The 21,209-nt window shown below is 43.1% G+C and overlaps 1 protein-coding gene across 1 annotated transcript in view; it reads right to left on the reverse strand.

The window, feature by feature from the left end:
* ABCA13 (ATP binding cassette subfamily A member 13) overlaps positions 1-21,209 on the reverse strand; it is a 2,590,787-nt gene that overhangs the window by 555,456 nt on the left and 2,014,122 nt on the right. The window contains exons 43-44 of the mRNA XM_086964984.1: positions 12,470-12,662; positions 6,520-6,629 (exon numbers count right to left, since the gene is read on the reverse strand). Of these exons, the coding sequence (XP_086821110.1) occupies positions 6,520-6,629; positions 12,470-12,662 (303 nt within the window). The remainder of the gene's footprint in view (positions 1-6,519; positions 6,630-12,469; positions 12,663-21,209) is intronic.

Genomic DNA, 21,209 nt, shown 5'->3' on the forward strand with positions numbered 1-21,209 from the left:
AAAGTCTTCGGGCCACTTATTTCGACAACAGGATCGATGAAGCGGGGTGCACCTTCCCTCGGAGATTTCACACGAAGTTCCTCACGATCGTCGGGCTTGGACCGGTACCACTGATGCAGCCCCACGTTGGGCGCCAACTGAAGGACTGGGTTCTTTTGGACCCAGCGGTGCCAGGGCACAACACCTGAAACCTTCGTGGGTAACCTGCTCCGGCGTACAAGTCACAGAGACACGGGACACTTCCTTCGGCGTCAAAGAGTCAAGGTTTATTTACTGCAGGGAACACAGAAGTCACAGGAAGTACATCGAGTGTAGTTCGGGGAGACTGCTTCAAATTGTATTTGTGGTTCGCTCCTTTTATACAGTTTTTACCCATAGGATAACATGATACACAATAGTTTACAACCTGGTTCCCACAAGTCGCTCTCAGAGGGGTCGTTTTAGATCACTTTGAAACACACAAAGTCCGGAACATAAGTGCGGAAACATTTGGCGGTTCCCAACTGTAAAAACCCATCTTCCCACCATTAGCGAATTCCAATCAGCAGTAAAACAGATCGAAATAGGAACAAGGACAGGTGTAGAGGAAGACGGAGACAGTGGGGAGATCGGAAAGGGTGTAAAAAGGGGAGGTATCAAGAAGCACGAGCTACAGGCATCAAAGGGACGTGCCTAATGAGATGCACGGCTGAGACAATAAGCCCGTACGGCAAGATGAGCCTCGAGCGGCGCCATCTGCCTTACAGTAGCATCCCCCTCGTCATAAAGGCACTTACAAAGAACATGTGTCTTCCGCCATATCTTGGGAGTCCCAGGGTCGCGAAGCGGACAGCATCCGTTCGCTGGCTACTTGAGGGCAAGAGACAAAATGGATGCCGTATCTAAGATGGAACCCGTGGGTACAGATGAGAAACCCACGTAACAAACGAACGGTTTAAGTTAGCACAGCGAAACTGCGCACACTTACTAAACTCGCCATTTGCGGTTCATAGATACTAGACTCGACCATATTCGTGCGAGTCGAAAACACCACTTACAATTTTCACGGAACCTCAAGGGGAAGGCTGTAGAGTAAACCCCAAGCAGAGCAGGCACAAAGCTGCAACACCAAGAAGGCACACCATCAGGACACACAGGCGGACCCATACCCACACATCAACCAGGCCACCAAACAGGGGGAAAAATGCGGAAAAGCAACAGGACACAGCCTGCTATGAGGGCCCCCAAGACACCGCACAGAGCCCCAGAGCCCACCCAGAGCAGAGGGGACTGCAGCACCAGGCCCATGATGAGAACCGAGAAAAAGGAGCCAGAAACGGCACTGAGCAGCCGGGGATGAGCAGGCTACACCAGATGCCAGATGAAGCCAGGCACCCCCAGGGAGGGAGGAGCCAACAGACACCAGAGCACTACTGCACATAGCCAGGAACACCAGCAAACCTCAGGAGCACCACACAAGGCTGCAGGGAAAGAAGCCAGCACCAGGCACAGTACATAAAGCAACCGCACATGAAAGCGCAGCCCAGCAGGGGAGAACACCCCAGCACGGAAGAAAAAGAAACATGCAGCCACCCACAGAACAGGGGGCAAATGTAGTAGCGGAGCAACGCAAGGAAAGAAAAGCAGAAGCATGCCAGCATGGGAAGCGCAGCACGCTGGAGCAGCAAACAGGAAGAGCCCCAACAGAGAACGCAAACCAGAGTACCGGACAGAGGGGATTGAACATGTGTAGCAGTAAAGCACATGTGAATCCCCAAAGGGCAGAATAACAGATGTGTATCGTTACACAAATCAATGGTACACATCATCGACCACAGAAAGGAGGAGAGGCTGAGTGGACCAGTCAGGATCTGAATCTGCTACCACAATGTCGAACACAGGCCCCAGCAGTGGATGCATCAATCCACTAATCCACCAAACCACGCAGCAAAACCACCGGACAGAGAGCGGAACACCTTTTAAGGCTCTCACGCTAGCCTTCAAGGCGCTCCATGGCATTGGAGCCAAATATATTAGAAACAGGCTGCTTTTTATATGCCTTCACACACTTTGAGGTCAGCTTCTCTGGCCTTGGCAACTGTTCCTCTTGTCCGACGGGCCCGACTGGGCGGGCGTTCCTTTCGCTATTTAGCTCCCAAATTGTGGAACTCCCTGCCTGTCCCCCTGAGACAGAATACCAGCCTTTTGAAATTTAGGAAAGAGCTAAAGACATGGCTCTTTGTACAATAGTCCTCGGCCTGGTCTGCCGGCTCCTAAGCATCTGTTCTCAATCTGATAAAGCGCCGGGACACTCCTTTGGAGTAGCTGAGCACTATATTAAGACAAACTTTAACATAACATAACATAACATAGCTCAGGTCCGAACAGGAGAGCAACATGGGCATCACAGACACCACAAGGTTGAGGTAAGAACCTACCCACACATCACAAGACAGAAACAGCAATGAGGGAACTCACGCTCATGAGCCACAGACCACAGCACCCCACCCCTACACGGAGAGAACCCCCGAGCAGGGGAACAGAGAGAAAAAGGAGAAAAGCTCCAAGGCGGAGGAGTTTAGGCAACACGCAAGCTGCCAGAGATGCCGGTCTGCGACCAGCCCAGCATAGGCACAGGCCCTGGGGCAACATACAAACACAAAATCCCTGGAGGAAAAGGCCAGAACAAAACCCTGCAAACTCCCGAAACCAAGACAGGCCAGAGAGAGACCACCCAAAAAGACAGGGAAAGAACTACAAGGGACAGCAGGAAGCAAAGGCAGTGGAGCAAGCACTAGCAACCCCAGACTGCCAGAGCAACCTTATCCAGCTGAACCCCCAGAGCAGAACAGAACACATGCCACCAAGATAAAACGGCCGCAGGCAGCGAGAGCGAGTTCAACACAGGGAGCAGCCAGCACAAATGGCACGCAGGAAGACAACAGACACCTCTATGCGGCACTCACCCCGAGGGGGCCGGGAGGCAGGAACAAGGCCCCCAGCAGCCAGCCCAAGGTGAACCAGGAACCATGCCAGGGCATCGAAGGACACCCAGCAGGGAGCTCCACACGCCCCCGGATCGGCCTGTGAAACGAAAAGAAAAAAGAGAGACATCGCTACTCAGTACTCACCGAGGGGAAGGGCCGGAAGACAGGAACAAGTCCCCCACCTTTGGCAGGCAAATCACAGAAGCCCACAGCCCGCGGCATTTCACAAAGGCGGCGCATCCGCAATGAGGAAGAAACTGGGACCAAAAACAAACAGGCCACAGCTACATAATGCAGGGCTCAAAGGGAACAATAAAGAAAAATGCTGTGCTGTACTTACGCCCTGGCCGGCCACCAGTCATAGTCACTCCCGCTAGCCACACTGCATCAGAATGCCTGACTTCCAACACCAAACCCAGGAAGTCAGGCTAAACCCGGAAGGAAGCGCCCCAGAGTCCCGAGGAAACATCCAAGCGAAGGAAGGCAGGAGAATCAAGAAACGAGGCATGTCATCCACCGGGCAAGGCAAGAAGACGAGCCCAGCAACCCGGAAGGAATGTGAGGCCAGCGCACCAGCGCTCTTGCGTGCCGGCGGGGAAAACCAAACCTCCCAGCAGGGAAGGCAAAGCACCAGACACCCCGACCGAACAGCCAGGTAGGGAATATCAAGAAAGAAAGCCACTCAAGCCCAGCAGGAGCAGCACCAGCATCCACATCCCAATTCTGTCGACAGGCGGAATGCTGGGTAAGTACTGCTTATGTACAGCCAGTGGGAGGGACTATGGGTTCCAGCATTCCTCTTTTCTTTTTTCTGTCGGGAGATGACTATCTCCACTTTGTTAATGAATGGGACGAGGACATAAGGGACCTAGGGGTAATAATTGTTGCTATTACTCGCCCTAATACTACCTATTTGTATAACCTCGCACTCTCATTGGTGAACGATAGATGTGTTCCAACGCACAAAGGGATCTGTGATCCGTAAATTGCACAGGAATTTATGCAGCATTTGAAATAAATTGCGGTGTTATTTTAGAAGGTGTCATGGAAACAATATTTGCGTGTGATTTTTTATTTGTTACTAATTACATAGAAAATACCCGACTCTGATAACAATTGGGCTTGAAGTTTTTAAAGAGTATTTAATATTTTCGATGCTTTGGGCTTGTTGATTAGGCAGTATCCCTCAGTACTGCAAAGTCAGAAAGAGTTCGTCAACTAACTGAAACAAACATCCTCACGTTCAAGTACATTTCATGACGTCCATTTGCTTCCCTGAGAGAACATAACTCTGTCTCGTTGTATTTCTTGCCTCACTGGCGTCAAGGTCAAACGTATAAAAATGAGCTGCTTGCTTGTCCTTCGGGACTGAAATAAAAGACATTGATCTGTCTCTCCAACATAATAAAACACTCCATACAACCTCGCCATTAAAGTTAGTTGCAATACACGGCCATATCCAATTCGGAATTCCTAATTCACTTGAATAAGTACATAGCATACACCGCCTTTGTTTCATAAACCAAATACATTACATGCAGGTTAAGATATATAGAGTAGTTATAAAGCAATTTCCAGTCCTTCTAAAGTTTACTAGAAAGGCACAATGTATTCTGTCAGTGTCCAGCTCTGAAAACATTACACGTTTGTTGGTTTCGCTATGGGATCATAAATATGTTGTGGTTGGCTCAAGTTATAGGTCCGCGGTAGTGCTGTTTTCCGCTGCATCATGATAGTGAGTTCCTAACAGTGCTATTCTGCCTTATATATGTAAGTAAATGCACAGCAATAGCACAATAAAAGACACAAATAACCAAACAGCAACACGCAACTTCAACCCAAACATATACACAATGACATTACACCACAACAAAATATAACACATCAACAACACAAAAAACACAATAACAGCATAGCACAATAATATTTTTTTTCTACAGTGTTAGTCAACAACAGCATATTCCACCAGCAGTCCAGTGAAAATAAAATGACCACAGCCAGATATGCGGAAATACTGCTCCTCCAGTCTTACAACTCTCTGCTTGAGGTCACTCACAGCTCATGTTTTAAATGTCAATGGCTGTGCTACTTTGATGATCTTTTTTGTGCAGTTAGGGTTGTTTTGAAGGAGCAAGGTTTGTTGATCATATTTTAAGTCGGCAACTCTATTAAGTATTATTTTGGATGTATTTTTAATGTGTGCTATTTTTCCCCACAGACAAAAATATGAATAATGATGCCCTGCTAAAAAACAGCCCTGGTATGGGCAAATTAAAATGCCGAAACCAGGAAAACCCTTACAGTATGTAGCAGGCTGTTAAATAGGATCTCGGTGCAAATTAACACTGCACTGGAAATTAGTAGAAAATACAATGAACTCTAAATCACCATGGGGAATTCCCAACACCATAAACATAGTAATTTTCATCACCATCCAACTCCAAGTCATGTCGAACTTCTTTAAAAGTAGGGTTGTATCTAACTAATGGAGTAAATCAAGCAATTATTCAATGTCAGCAGATTTGGTATTAAAGTGAAACCAAACACAGCTAAAATCCTGCAGAACTAACCACCTGAAACAAAATGCAAATTCCAACCCATTGATTGATGATCTATACTAGTTCCAGTCGCCCATATTTCCACATACTTATACATATCTTATTTTGTATTATATATCGATATATATGTATACAAATATCTATTTAGGGAGTCTGGTTGGATCCTAGCCTCTCTTTAGACTATCAAACCAGGCCGGTGGCAGGCGCCTGCTTCGGGATTCTGAAGGTCCTGTGAAAAACCTTGGACCTTTTGCCCGTGGCGGCCAGAAAGACTCTGCGCTGGTGACGTCGCGCCTAGCCTATGGTAACATTCTGTATCTAGGCGCATCATCGAAATGCTTGCTCCGTCTGCAGGGAGTACAGAATGCTGCAGCCCGCCTCATCTTAAGGCGCCCGAGAAGGTCATCGGCTAGGGCTGCTCAGGCTGCACTACACTAGCTCCCGATAAAAGAAAGAATCACATTTAAGGTTCTTTGTGTTTGCCACCGGATCTTGCAAGGAAAGTCTCCTTTGCATCTGTCAGAACTCCTGTCCCCGTATGCTCCCACACGTCAGCTGAGGTCAGGTGGGGTAGGCTTGGTGTGTGTTCCTACGATTAAAAAAGCTAGGATGGGGGGTCGGTCCTTCCGACTACTGGTGGCCAAACAATGGAATGCCCTCCCGACGGAGCTCGGGATGGAGACTCAGGAGAGTGGTTTCAGGAAAAAATTTAAAACGCTCCTTTTTCCCCAAGTCTAGGTGGGTGAGGGCTCTGGGCTTCTGATTTCGGGCTGACCTTACCGCAGCGCGGGGACACACTGGTATAAGTGTAACCATTGCGCTTTACAAATGGACTTATTATTATTCCCAAAAATGAACTAACCTGATGACAGTAAAGTTTTGATCTCCGGATACAAAAGCAGACATTAAACTTACATTTCACAATGCCACATAATATAATTTGATAGTTAACAGTCTTTTATGATACAATTAGAAATGGTGTTTAAAATAGTTACCCAGAGGTAGTTCTAATCACCGCTTTGCCTGCTGTAGGTGGAATGTCCGAAGTTAGCATCTTAAATGTTGTACTCTTTCCTGCTCCGTTGACCCCAAGCAGTCCAAAACACTAGTGAAAAAACCGAAATGTAAAGATCTTAAGGAAAAAAAAGGTGCCAAATAATGAATATTCAGGACAATTTTCAAGTAAACGTGCTAATAGGCCAGAAGTTCTGAAAGAGAACTCTTGAAATGCTTATGCTCTTTTCTTGGGGTAGGTGAACCTCTGGCACCCTTAGAGAGGATCAAGCTGGCACGGCACACAGTGAATATTTAAGACAATGGGAGCAAAATACTGCACTTCCCACATGAGTTCCCTACAAAATGTGTTAAAAGCAATAGATGTTACAGGCAGCCAATGAAACACAATTTCGCTGGGCATTCAATTGACACTGAATTAATTTTCCATTGCCTATATCACCTGCATTCATATTTCGACTCTGCCCCTTCTAAGTAGATTCTAAATCATATATTAAACTTCTGTGGCCATGTTACAGAGATAAAAACACATACCCCACAACATCACGCCATACACAGCAGAGTTAGTTATTTTACAAGCTCATTTAGCAGTGTTATCCATCCAGTTCGGAAAGCAGATTAAACTGGGTCGCAGAGATCACAACATCCCACAAACGAATTCCATTATCTCATGGAAAGCTTTATACAGAGGGTTGGAAGTAGGCGCATGTATGCCTTGGAAGTCCACAATATAAAGACTGTACCACCATTATTTCAGGGCTTGCAGTATCAAAGGTGGACATCATGTTACATCAAGACATAGAATAGGCTAGAATTATCTCCACTATGCCCTCATTGTCTACCAGTGGTCAGTGCAATCAAGTTATGGATGCCCACAATATTCCCAAAATCCCACTCTTTTTGCAGTATTATACAAATGGGAGACCACATTATAATTATGCAAGCACATAAGACAAACACATACACACGAGCATCATTGAAGAATATTTTGATACTTATCCTATGCTCTCTCTCTGCTTCTTGTTGCTCTTTGACCCTTGTTTACAGTTCCTGTGATGTGCCAGGAAGCCTGTGTCCCATATACAGTGAGATGCAGGGCCTGCTATTAGTTTCATGGTGAAGACATATAGGGCCTGTTTCTGAGTTAGGCGGTTTGGGATCTCCCCGCTGACACACCGCCAAATCTGTGTGTGCGCTGACCGCCAGATTATTGCCTTTTTCATTGGTGGGTGGTTCTTTGGCATTCCCACGAAATGGGAACATCAAAGGCAGTACCTACACGGCATGGACTGGTGCAGACCATGCCGTGCAGGGCCTGGGGTGCATGCACAGAGGGGGGGGGCACCATGGCCCTGAGGCAACAGGAGGCCCTGTAGGGTCTTCTTTGTTTCCTCTTTATCACTGTTTCCATCAGGGAGGAACTTCCATGAAAACCTTGACAGAGAGGGACCTCGTAATATGTTTGGCAGGGCTGCGGCAGTCCCGCCAAGCATTTAGTGACCTCAAGGCTGCCGCACCACCGTCTGGGATCTCTAATCCCTGGCAGTTGTGGTGGTGCAATGGTGGTCCAACAGCCCTAGTTGTAATAGGGCAGTCAGAAAACGGCCATTTCATGCCCCTGGAGGTCTGGATGTCCGTGGCCCACCAGATTCGTAATCAGGCCCATAACGCGTTTCCTGTTAAGCTTCAGGAACTAATTTTAGACCCCACAGAGAATAGAGTGCTGTACATCAGCTCTCTCAAAACTACAATCTGTGCTTATGAGATAGGATGAGAGTGGACTGCTGTCCCTTCAAACATGCATAGTTTGAAGCATTCCCTTTTATACTCGTAAAACACAATAAAGGATTGACTTGAATTCGGATTTTTCATAGTTAATCATTTCATTCCCAATTCTATTTTATATAGTTGGTTGCAATCTTCTGTTTATGTGCAGGTCTATTTTCCTCAAATTTTTTAGCAAAGCTGGATCTCTTAAAAAAACATAAGATATAGGGTAGCTAAAACGGGGATCATTGAAACAATATTGAAACCATACATTTTGATGTACAGAAACATTGTGTCAAAAATATCGATCACAAAAATATTTTCTTTCTAAACTTAATGGTAAGTATGAAAATATTTTTTTTAAAGTCGTTTTATACTAATATTGGAAAAATATACGCACAAATATTTATTTTTTAATATTTATATAGTTATAAACAGTAAATAATAAATAATTCAACATATAGGGGCAGATTACAATGTCAATCGGAAGCATTCTGACCAAAGTCAGAGGCTTTCCAACCGACACGGTCGGACATCCCAATTACGATGTCAGCGGTCAGAACCTAAACCGGCTGGTCATTTCAAGGCTGTTCCAACCGGCTCTCAGAATCTTCCTGCCAAACGAAACACCATTCATAGTCTCCTATGGATGGAGTTTCACCCGTCGGGATTATGATGTTGGTTTCCCAAATCGTATCCGTGCCGGCCTTTCTGACACAGAAAGGCTGACAGAAAGCGACTTTGGGGGCCCCTAGCAGGGCCCTTTTGCCTCTGTGGCATACAGTTGTGGACCGAGCGGGTACCTAGGGCCCCCTTCTGTAAATCCCTGCACTGTGCGGCAAGCACCATGGGGTTTTACAACCCCGCCCCAGTTCTGTATAGGAACCTGCATTGTGGCTTGTTTACAGCCATAACACTGGTTTCCATAAAGAAATGTGAGTATCTGACCGAACAGTGTTAGATCGCATTGTAATCAGGCGGTTGGAACTGAGATCTAGATGGTGTTAGTCGGAGCAAACTCTGACTGACATAATTATAGGCCCCATAATATTAATGTAATGCAAATTAAATATTTTTAAGTAGTATATAAACATATATATATAAAGACAAACTGAAATACACAAACACACACACATATTTAAATATACATATATAATATGCAACTATTTTTAAAAACTATATACGTTATATTTAAATTTTCTAATGTTTTTTAAATATACCAATATGATAACTATACATATATTTTTTAACATACACATATAAAAATAAATGCATGTAACAAAATAACTGCAAACAAATTTGAAATATTTTAAATTTAGTTATACATAAAACAGTAAACAATGTATAATGTATAACATAACACGGCTGGACTACGGAAACGCTTTATATGTAGGACTCCAAGCACAGCTCCTGCTCAGACTTCAACGGATGCAGAATGCAGCGGCAAGACTAATCTTAGACATCCCCAAACATGAATCAGTAACAAATCGGCTGTGGGATCTCCACTGGTTGCCGGTGGGGAAGAGAATTATATTCAAGTCCCAGTGTCTTGCATTTAAGGCATTACAGGGGAAAGGACCCCTCTATCTTAGAACACATCTCAGGAGATATGTCCCTCGCAGAAATCTAAGATCAGCAGATGCATACTTACTGGTAGTTCCAAAATACAGGCAACAACGCTGGGGGGGGGGGGAGTTTTCTCGTTGGTACGGCTAAGGTTTGGCACTCCTTACCCTTGCAGATTAAAAAACAGTTACTCCTTGATGTTGTTCAGAAGTCAGCTGAAAACATGGCTGTTTAAAAACTAATTTGTCATACAAAATAAAATTTTAGTTAGTACTCTAGTTTTCAGGCTATTACAGCGCCAAGACGCCCTTGGGCATTTGTTGCGCTTTATAAAATGTAAAATCAAATCAAATCAAATCAAATCTTAAATAACTTACCCCATTCCTCTACAAACTAAGCATTACACACCTAAAATATAACTTAACAAATATGATAAGTCGACAATTAACATAATTAATAAAGAAATATTTAATAATATTTTAATAATTATTAATACATTATTTTGTAATTAACTTCCCACCTGTAACCACAAAAACCCAACAACAGGCACCTGATATATAATTTAAAAAAAAATCTTAATTACATAATTTACATTAATAATTATCAATTAAATCATTAATAAAAATGAAACATTTTGTATTTAATTATAATTAATGTACTTCTCACCATGTACCCCTATTAACCCCCACAAGCCACACCTAAAACATAACTTAAAAATAAATTGATTATAAAATTTACATAATTAATGATCAATGAAATAATGAACAATTAAAAATGATTAATTAATTAAAATATATTTACCTCCCACGCTTTACCCCTACAAACCCAAAACTCACAGCAAAAACATACCTTAAAAAATAAATTAATTACATGATTTACATAATATGCAATTAAATAATTAAAACACAATTATTAAATAATTATAATTACATAACTTCCCATCCTATAACCCCTCAAAACTCACAACCTGCTATGACCTTAAAATGACATTAAATAATTTGGTTAAATTAAAAAACAACTACAAATTTACAAACTATGGGGGTCATTAGGATTTCCGTTTTCCCGCATCCTCCGGGCCGGCGGAAGTGTCCGCCGGCCCGGAGGATGCGGAAAACCGCTGCGGAGGCTTCAAAGACCCCCCCGCCAGTTAGGATGGCTGGGGGGGGTCAGGAAGACCGTCCGCTGCTTTTCCGACGCGGTTGACTTACGACTGTGGCGGAAAAGCTCTAATATGGAGGCGGTGTCTAACAGACACCGCCAGCCCTATTAGGATGGGGGTAAACAGATGGCTTTCCGTGGCGGCTTCTCTGCCGTGGAAAGGCATACGGTGATTTCTTTGGGGGCCCGTTGCGGGCCCCCAGGGTGACAGAGGGGAGTGGCGGGTGCACATGGGGGGTACCTATGGTACCCCCCTGCATTTGCGTGCACAAAGCGGCAGGCACCGCACGGTGCCTGCCGCTTTGGGCATGCAAATGCGAAGTATGCATATTCAACCTTGCGGCGGGTGCTGCGTCAAGCAGCACCCGCTGCAATGTTAAATATTGAGGATGTGACCGCCAGGGTGGCGGTCACATTCTAATTGCACTGGAGGGACCACAGCTGCCCCTGCGGACGGTCCCTTCTCCTCTGGGGTGGCGGACAGAGGTCCGTTCGCCATCCTAATGAGCACCTAAATTAAAAACAATACTTATACAAATAATTTGTAACATATACCATTAAAACATGCACTATAATACATGAAAATTATTTTAAAACGATATAATTAACAATATTTTTGTAAATTATTTTAACAGCATAGACATTTTTTACATTGATATTACCATCTTAGATGTTTTTGTAAGGAGTATTAACAGAGATATTTTTGGCATTGATATTACTTACCTTCAAAAATTGATATTCTTGTCAACGATATTCCTGTATCACATTTGTGGAGAACGTTATTAAAAACTTGATATTTCTGCAGCTAGATATTATTTAATCAATATTTTGTCCAATTACCCCAAGGTATCCTTGTTCCCACAGAAATACAATATGAACACTGCATATCTTACTTTATTTATCATCAGTGATGAAACTTTGGGACAGATACACAAAGGCATTTATGAGAAATTGAATTAGTACTCCTGTAGTACTACTTTACATTCTCAAAATGCCTTTGTGAATTTGTCCCAAAACATATAAAAGTGGCCTATAACTGGAATTTTCATTGAATACTCATATATAATTAGTACAAATGGAAAGGAACTTGCCCTCTTTGCACTTTTACTATTAGAGAAATAGAGATTTTTAGAGAGAATATTACAGCATTTATGAGTACATGAAGTAGTACTACAGGAGTATTACTTCAAGCCTTTATGCACTGTCACCATTATGTTTTTTAAGTAAACCTTCAGGAGGATATACACCATGTGGCAGCACCAGGCAATGCATTGCTTGGCCAAACAAGGGACTTCTGTGCTTACAACTAATGTCTTGTATGGGCTGTTAGCTTCTTTTTGCGCACAATAATTGGTACCACAACCTACAGCATCCAAAACCCATACAGAAGAGCTTGTATGCAATACAATAGGTATTAAAAGTAAGAAAATCATACGTTACCTCTCCTCTTGGTATGCCCAAGCTAATGTCATTGACAGCAACAGTTTTCTTATTAAAACGTTTGTAGCATTTCCTGAGGTTGTACAGCAGGAGGATATCCTTTCCAGTGTATCCAGCAAAGACTCTCACTCGCTCCGCTTCCACATCTCGATCTCCAGATGGACTCACCATACTATGAACAGATGGTTGGCCTCTGAAAAAGGAAATGGAAGCATGAGGAAGAGAAATCAATAAGGTTCAATTTCTAGTTTAGTTTCTAGGTTATAAGTATAAACTTAGAGCAGAATTTACTAACAAGTGAATAAAATTAACTTCAATAGAACCATTTTCAACAATCAATTGTATTTTTCTATGGGGTGGACCTCACAAAACACATTTTAGGTTTCCAAAGCTAGTCTACACGTTTAAAAGCACATGTAACTGTACTGTTTTGCTTGTTTATTTGTCATGTTCTTTATGAATATGTTCAAATCCTACATATAGACTAAAAAAGGTCATACAGTGGTAGTGAAAATTATTTGTAGGCGAATAACTCACCATAGTCTGAATTGCTTCATTTATTGAAATTGAAGAAGAATTCCATTTAATCAAAATGAATAAATAGTAGTTAATACTGAACACTCATCTCCCAAGAGACAGAAAGATACCCCCAATTATCTCTGTCCAGGAAGATTGCGCATTATGACCCTGCAGCTATTTATGATATCTAGAGAGGAGTCTTGGAAGGATAGACCATCATTTTGAACACCTTATCCAAGTCTCTTAACTTCTACTTCAGTATATTAAGAGTGTGTGAGATGTTTTGTGAGGAATGCGCTTTAACTTTAGTCAATAGAGGATAACCTAAAATCAACTGTAGGAGACTGTGTGGTTCTTTCTAATTTACTTTCTAAGTATTTGAAGGTGCACAATCTTTAGTAAACATCTCCAGATCTTCAGACTGAATCATCTCCCTCTTAGTTACAGCACTGTAATGGTGAATGTCCTTTTCAAAACCAAAGCCGTCCCCAGGGGCCCGACGTCTCACTCAGAAAATGGTTAAAATGTTTTATTCTACTGAAGACTACATCATCAACATCCAGAGCATCCCAACTAACAACTCTAAGAAGTCTCCCTAAGGAGACAGAATTTTTACCAAGGAAGTTATAATTGAAGTAAATACATGTGAGGGTAAGGTACCAAGATAGTAAAGAAAATGTGTGGAACCCTTGAAGTGAAATGTCAGGATGGGAAATGCAATACATCTCCCACAAAAGGAAAGAAAGCATGCTGTATTAATCAGTTGAATTAAACCAAATGCAAATAAGGACTGCTAATCATGCACCCAAAAATCTACATCATATGCTAATGGTATTTCTGTTGCATTGTCTTTTCTTTAGTGCAACTTTAAGGACAGTGCTGACTGTCTATAAACAGTTACAAAGAAGGAATCCGGTGCTTTGCATAATCTGTTCATGGTCCCTGTTTGACAATTCTCCACAGTTACAAATTCATTTTACACTTTCACAATTTTGAATGAATTTAAAAATGTTGTGTTTCTTTCTCTATGGATATCGTGTTTTGTTACTATTACCTTATAACCAATATTCCAAAGCTGCTTTTTCACACCATATCAATAATCATATTTCGCTTCATATGTTTCTTGGTTATTTCTAATATTTTCCATAATACAATTTCTGTCATGCAATACCTCTCTTAATTCCAACCATTGTGGGGTGACTTTGGTGCTAGTATTCTCACCTTTGAGAGATGTGAAGGGGGAAACACCAGTTACCTTGGATTGTATAGTAAGCCAAAACAGAATGTTGTATTACCATCTTTGCAGGATTACCATTGATGCCGGATAATTATATTTGGTGTCCCAAGTAGGCTATTAGCCTAGGGTAAAATAAAGCAGTCCTCAAGTGGCTATCTATCATTTCCCACATTTTCCAGTTAGTCCGACGTGAACTTTATTTCAGGGTTAGTCACAAGAATTTCCCAGAAACCCCTCTCAAGACATGTCTCTCTTAGGAATTCAAACGGAGCGAATCTGGTGAAATTGACCCTTGTCCTTACCACAATGAAGTCAGTGTGATAGTCAACCAAAGCTAGGATGAATCATCTTTTTCAATGTAGCAATTTGTTCCACGGCTTTCCCAGGACTCCCAACGGTGACAAAAGGGTCTTGTATACTACTTTGATTTTTGCAACGGTGGCACACACAAATTCAGTTTTAACCTTGTGTTTTATCATTGTGCTGGATTCGTTTAAATTCTATTTCTTTGGTGCCTCGACAGAATTTTTTTTTTAACTGTGAATAACTTGCCATCAGTCACACTCAGTTTACCTTTAACATCACAGAAGGCTTTCTTGCTTTCAGGTGCAATTTTCAAAGCCATCAAAGATAATTTGTTTCATAACATTTGACAGAATTGCCACAGCACAAACACTTCAATTCATATAATTACTAAGTTTCTTAATTTTTTTCTAGGGGTTTTCGTTTTTTCCCCTCACACAATCCATGTGTTGCACACTTCAGCAAAGTCTGGTTTACAAACAAGGGTGCCGATTGACAGAATTAATCTGAGATAAAATCCTGAACTTACTACTTTTGGTATTCACAGAAGGCATTTAGTAGTAGTAAAGTTGGGACTCCTAACTTTACTACTACTAAACTGAGACCAAATCCTCACATTACAACTTTCGGTATTCACAAAAGGCATTTAGTAGTAGTAAATTTAGGAGTCCTAACTTTACTACTACTAAATGCCTTCTGTGAAATCCAAAAGTAGTAAGTGTAGGAATTTATCTTAGTTTAGTAGTAGTAAAGTTAGGAGTCCCAACTTTACTACTACTAAATGCCTAATGTGAATACTAAAAGTAGTAAGTTTAGGATTTTATCTCAGATTACTTCTGAGAATCGACCTCAAGGAGTTTTTCTTGGTTGAAAGAATTATTTGCGTAATTCGCAGTCTGATTTTCTTATGAGGGATTCACATAAATCCTGGAGTTCACATGTTTTTGAAAGACATCTCAAAGCAGCAATAAAGCCTTCTATTTCTTTCCTTGAGTAAAGCCACACAATCCATGTCTCATTAGGACTCATTTATCTTCCAACCAAATGTCCCTCTTAATTCCTCAAATTTTATATGATACATATATTTAGGGCTACCTTCACCCCTTCAAGCATTAACTTGTTCGGAATAACTTTTATAAACTTTTCTATATTCAGTACCTAAATGATATAGCAACACATGTTGTTGGCATAATGGTGTACATTTCTACTTCCTAAATCTATGCAGTGAGAATCAAACAATTTAACCCATTTCTTCCATGGCAGGTCTGTCTCACATGCATCAATTAGGAAATGATGAGCAGCCATCCTGAACAATCACTTAATACATTGGAAGAGTAGTAAGGAAGCTGCAATAGTACTGTCGATATTTTAGGACACTATAGCAGCTCCACAGATTAATAAAGTACAAAAACAACGTATCGCTGAATATTAGGTACGAACAATGCTGCAGTACTCTTATTATTTTTTTCCATGTGTAACCATAGTGCACCAGTTGGTGGGTGTTATCAGTGCAATCTTACCATTACCTCTCATACTCAGGGGCATATCTATTAAGAAATCATGCAGCTCAGCACAGCAAGACACCTTGCTGCTCTGCTCTGTGGTATAGGGAAAGGGCAGGAATGTGCTGTACCTAACATTATACTGCACACACCTGTCTTTTCCCTGTGCTGGCGTACAATGTGCTGCCTCATGCCCATGCAAGACACCCTTGCACCATGGTGCAAGGGTCCCAGCATTGTGAGCAGGATTTTTTTTGTGCAGAAAGGGACACCTTCCTGCACATAAATAATCCTGAGAGGCATTTTCCTCTTTCTGTGTGTGCTGCAGAATGCAGCAGATGTAGAAAGAGGAAGTAACGAGGAGTATTAAAGATATTTCTCCTTGTTACGTCTCACCTGGGGAGGCGTAGCACTTTGACGCATTCCCAGGCCTACCACTGATGCACCAAAATCCATGAGTGGATACATGGGAACAGCCACGCTCCACCCATGGAACACCTCCCTGGGGTAGAGTAACAACACAGTGATTTATGCAGTTTTGTGTTACTCTGGATTTATCAAGCCACTCAAGGTGGCCTTGCGTGGCTTGATAACTCAAACTTAAGAGTTGCATCGTTCATTGCGCCCCACTGCATAGCGCAAGGGTGACGCAACTCTTTCATAAATATGCCCCTGAATGTAGAATTTGAACAAGTGGATTATGATTCACAGAGCATAGTTCCTTCTATATCTTTGTCATTCTTACCATACAGTATGGTTCTGTAATGTTTTTATGCTTTGCATGCTCCTGAAGAAGAGGGTTCGGCCTCTTGACAGAAAACAAAGGTACAGCCCACAATCAGCAGACAGCACAGAACAGGTTGAAAGCAGAAGGAAGATCAGCTTCAGTCTGGTCCATGGGGAGAGAAGGAAGATGCCTCAAAAAGCCCATGCAGACAGTACCAGGAGATGTGGAAAGAGGCACTCAAAGGCACAATTACCTCAACAGCAAAAGGGATTTTTCCTGCAGGAAGCCATCAGGTACGCAGACATGCAACTGAGCTGGCACTAGGGATCCTGCTCTGTGCAGTCAACCAAAGTCAATAAATGAAGACTGACCAGCAGGTTATACTAAGTTCAGCATGCAGGTCCCAATAAACGGTGAGGGCTTTTATGCAGTACACATCACTGGAAGTGAACGTAGGACCGCCTGGCCTAAATGAAGGGCATGATGCCAAAAGCTCATCTGTACCAGGAATAAACCACTAATATAAGCCGTTCTTAAAAGGAATTGCAGCAAAGACACTGATGTGATGCCATACCTACAACTCACAGGTGAAAGAAGCCAATAATAATGTCCAAATTATAGAAAGCCCTCTAGCTTTCAAACTGCTTTCCAACTGCTAAGCATATGGATGATGCAGACCAAGTCACCAAAAGAGTACTCACAAGGCTGTAGAGTTGGGACAATCAGAGACAGGTGTGCTCATCGCCAGCTTAACAGTGTAGAATGATGCACAACAAAAAAATAATTCTGATCAAACATTCATCATCAGCGTTCAGCGCCTCACCTCAGAGTTCCAACTGACAAGCTTGAAGCCCTTGGGGAGATGGAATCTTTACCAAATAAGGGATGACTTATGTAAGTTTAGTAGAGAGGAAAAGACCAAGGTAGCAAAGACAAAGAGTATAAGATGTTAACAACAGGCATGTGCCCACACCTCTTTGAACATTGCCCCCACCTGTTAAGATTGGACCTAGGTTTATATTATGAGACAGGTTGCACAAAAAGGATATGCTAGAAGACAGTGTATTCTATGCCACTGATCAAATCTAAAAAAAAAAACTACTATCATCAAAATAAGTGGTTTCATGGTGACGAGAATACTGTGCACTGACAATACAGCAGATGCAGCTATTGTAGATATTAGAGATGTGAATTTCCCAAATATTATCATTAAAATCAGCAGATTGCTACAGAGATCTGTAACCTGATAATTCTCAAGAGGTAACAATTCAAGTAAATCCACTTGGTTTTGATTATGTATTTTCTACCAATACTTTCGATGGCTGACTATTTGAATCCACATTATGAAGATCAAACTTCATTATTACAAATAAATAGAGGAATCGCTAATTCCTGACCCTATTGGAGCCAATGACTTCACTATCAACTATCCACCGAACCTCACTAAAAATGCTGCAAAAGAATACAAAAAGGGGTGGTGACGGGTCAGACTGATTTGCATATAGCCATGTCTGAACTGGGGTGGCAGAGTGGGCTAAAGAACGGTGATGGATTAAACCCAGATCTTTTGACTGGGTGTGAGTGTTTGATTGGTTCAGATGCTCCGTCCATTACCACCCCCTTTTGTACCGCTTTTGGCCACCATAAGTGTGGCAGGGTATGCTCAGACGTGAGTCCCTTGCTCACTTTGCCACTGGATTCAAGCAAGCCGGGCTGAAGACGGCTGGAATGCCAGAAACCGGTCCTCGGAAGCTTGTTTCCGGTCCAGGGAAGGCATGGCTTGGCAGTTCGGGCTGGACTGTTCCCATGAGGCACAGGGTCAGACTGATTTGCATATGGCCATGTCTGAACTGGGGTGGCAGAGTGGGCTAAAGAACGGTGATGGATTAAACCCAGATCTTTTGACTGGGTGTGAGTGTTTGATTGGTTCAGATGCTCTGTCCATTACCCCCCCTTTTGTACCGCTTTTGGCCGCCATAAGTGTGGCAGGGTATGCTCAGACGTGAGTCCCTTACTCACTTTGCCACTGGATTCAGCAAGCCAGGCTGAAGACGGCTGGAATGCCAGAAACCGGTCCTCGGAAGCTTGTTTCCGGTCCAGGGAAGGCATGGCTTGGCAGTTCGGGCTGGACTGTTCCCATGAGGCACAGGGTCAGACTGATTTGCATATAGCCATGTCTGAACTGGGGGGGCAGAGTGGGCTAAAGAACGGTGATGGATTAAACCCAGATCTTTTGACTGGGTGTGAGTGTTTGATTGGCTCAGATGCTCCGTCCATTACCATCCCCTTTTGTACCGCTTTTGGCCGCCATAAGTGTGGCAGGGTTTGCTCAGACGTGAGTCCCTTGCTCACTTTGCCACTGGATTCAAGCAAGCCGGGCTGAAGACGGCTGGAATGCCAGAAACCGGTCCTCGGAAGCTTGTTTCTGGTCCAGGGAAGGCATGGCTTGGCAGTTCGGGCTGGACTGTTCCCATGAGTCACAGGGTCAGACTGATTTGCATATAGCCATGTCTGAACTGGGGTGGCAGAGTGGGCTAAAGAATGGTGATGGATTAAACCCAGATCTTTTGACTGGGTGTGAGTGTTTGATTGGTTCAGATGCTCCGTCCATTACCACCCCCTTTTGTACCGCAAAAGAATACAAACACTGACTACTCAAATCTAGTCCTGAAACACTAATCTCCGACGTCTACGTCTGTCCTAAAAAGGGTATTCTCTCTAATTACCTCATTTTTTACACCAGAAAAAGGGCCTGCTGGCTAAAGATCTTCTCCTTGCTCCGAATTAAAGACTCTAGGAAAACCCTCATGGTCTCAAATTAACAACGTTACCCTCACTCTTCCTCAAAGCCAATGCCTCCATTACTCGCTATAATAATGGCATCATTCTCATACAAACCTCTAAGTCTAACCTAGCCAAGATGGACCATATTTTCACCACCCTCAAGACAGCCGTGACTGCTAAATCCTCTGTTTTCCCGAATCACCCTACTACTACAGTTGTCCTGTCCTGATCCTCTCCCTCTGTTATTTGGAATAGTCCTAGTTCGCCTAATTCCCCACACCAGGTAGTTATCCCCGAGGAATCTCCCATCCATTTTAGTAGCCCCGCAAACCAAGCAACCATCGTTTCACCCTGGTGGTGGGATAAATGGTCCACCCCACTCGCAGTTAGCAAGTCTGATTCGCTGCATCTCTCCTATCGGAGACCCGTTAAAGACATTCCCTCTCCCCTCCCACTCTCTGCCGATACTTTTTCTTATAGAGATGCATTTGCCAAGCCCTCCCTTCAGAGGGAACACACAAGACTGATACCAACAATAACTCCCTTTCCTAAAACTTTGAGCACCTACACTTCAACCCACAGCAGGCCCTCCATCAACAATCCCCCGCCACTCCTTACAATCCAGCCTAGCCCCCACATGACCATAAGGAAGCATCCCCATCTCAAGAACCTAGCACTCCCTTATTACCCCATCCAGATATCACTCAATTTCCCCCCTCTCCACAGGTTCCCGCCCCTCAGCTCCTATCCTTGAGCCAACACTCAGACCTGGTAGAGCGTCTGGACAAGATATCTCTACAAGTGAACCTACTTATCCACGAATTACATGAACTGATAGCCCTCTTACCCAACCATCTGCCCTTGCTTAGGCCTATCAGCTACCTAGGAAAGTCGCATACAGCCCCCACCTCTGCAATCATCGGCCTCAACCAGCACACCTCTCTCCCTATCCCTAATACTCTACCCCTCCCCACGCCTTCTCCAGCCCTAAAAGAACCAGGGTGGAACTTGCGTCCAGCGAGATCGGGTATCTACTCCTCTCATATTCGATCACTCTAGATGCTGGTAAGGTCCCTCTGGCCATTCAACCCATTCTAGCCCACATAAATAGGGAAACCTCTAACAACTACAGAGTCATAAATAGCGACAATCTCAAGCAAGTGAACATCACACACACCAATTTGGTTGAATTATGCACTACTCAATTGTAGATCAGCAAAAAAACCATGCTACAGAGATATTTGACCTCATTCAAAACAATGAGCTAGATATCATAATCCTCACAGAAACCTGGCTAAATCCGTCATATACCCCTATATTAGACTGCCTAGGACCTCCTTGTCATGACTGTCTAGACAGAACCACGAAACAGGGCGGGGATTAGCCTGTATATACCGGAACACACTATCGGTCTCTCACAAGGATGCTCCCACGTCATCCGTAGCTAGCTGAATACCTGTGCCTCAACATCTTTAGTAACCACCTCCCAATATGCAAACTACATACCTTCTACCACCTCCCTGGCGATAACTTACTCTTCATTGAACAATTAATGGAAATTATCTCCTTAAATGATGACCACTCACTATCTACCTCGGTGACTTCAACCTTAATTGGTCTAAGCACAATGATCAAGCGGTGATCTGTCTTAACGCTTTTCTAGCAGAG

The sequence above is a fragment of the Lissotriton vulgaris genome, chromosome 4_1 (assembly GCF_964263255.1).
Source record: "Lissotriton vulgaris chromosome 4_1, aLisVul1.2, whole genome shotgun sequence".
Classification (NCBI taxonomy): Eukaryota; Metazoa; Chordata; class Amphibia; order Caudata; family Salamandridae; genus Lissotriton; species Lissotriton vulgaris.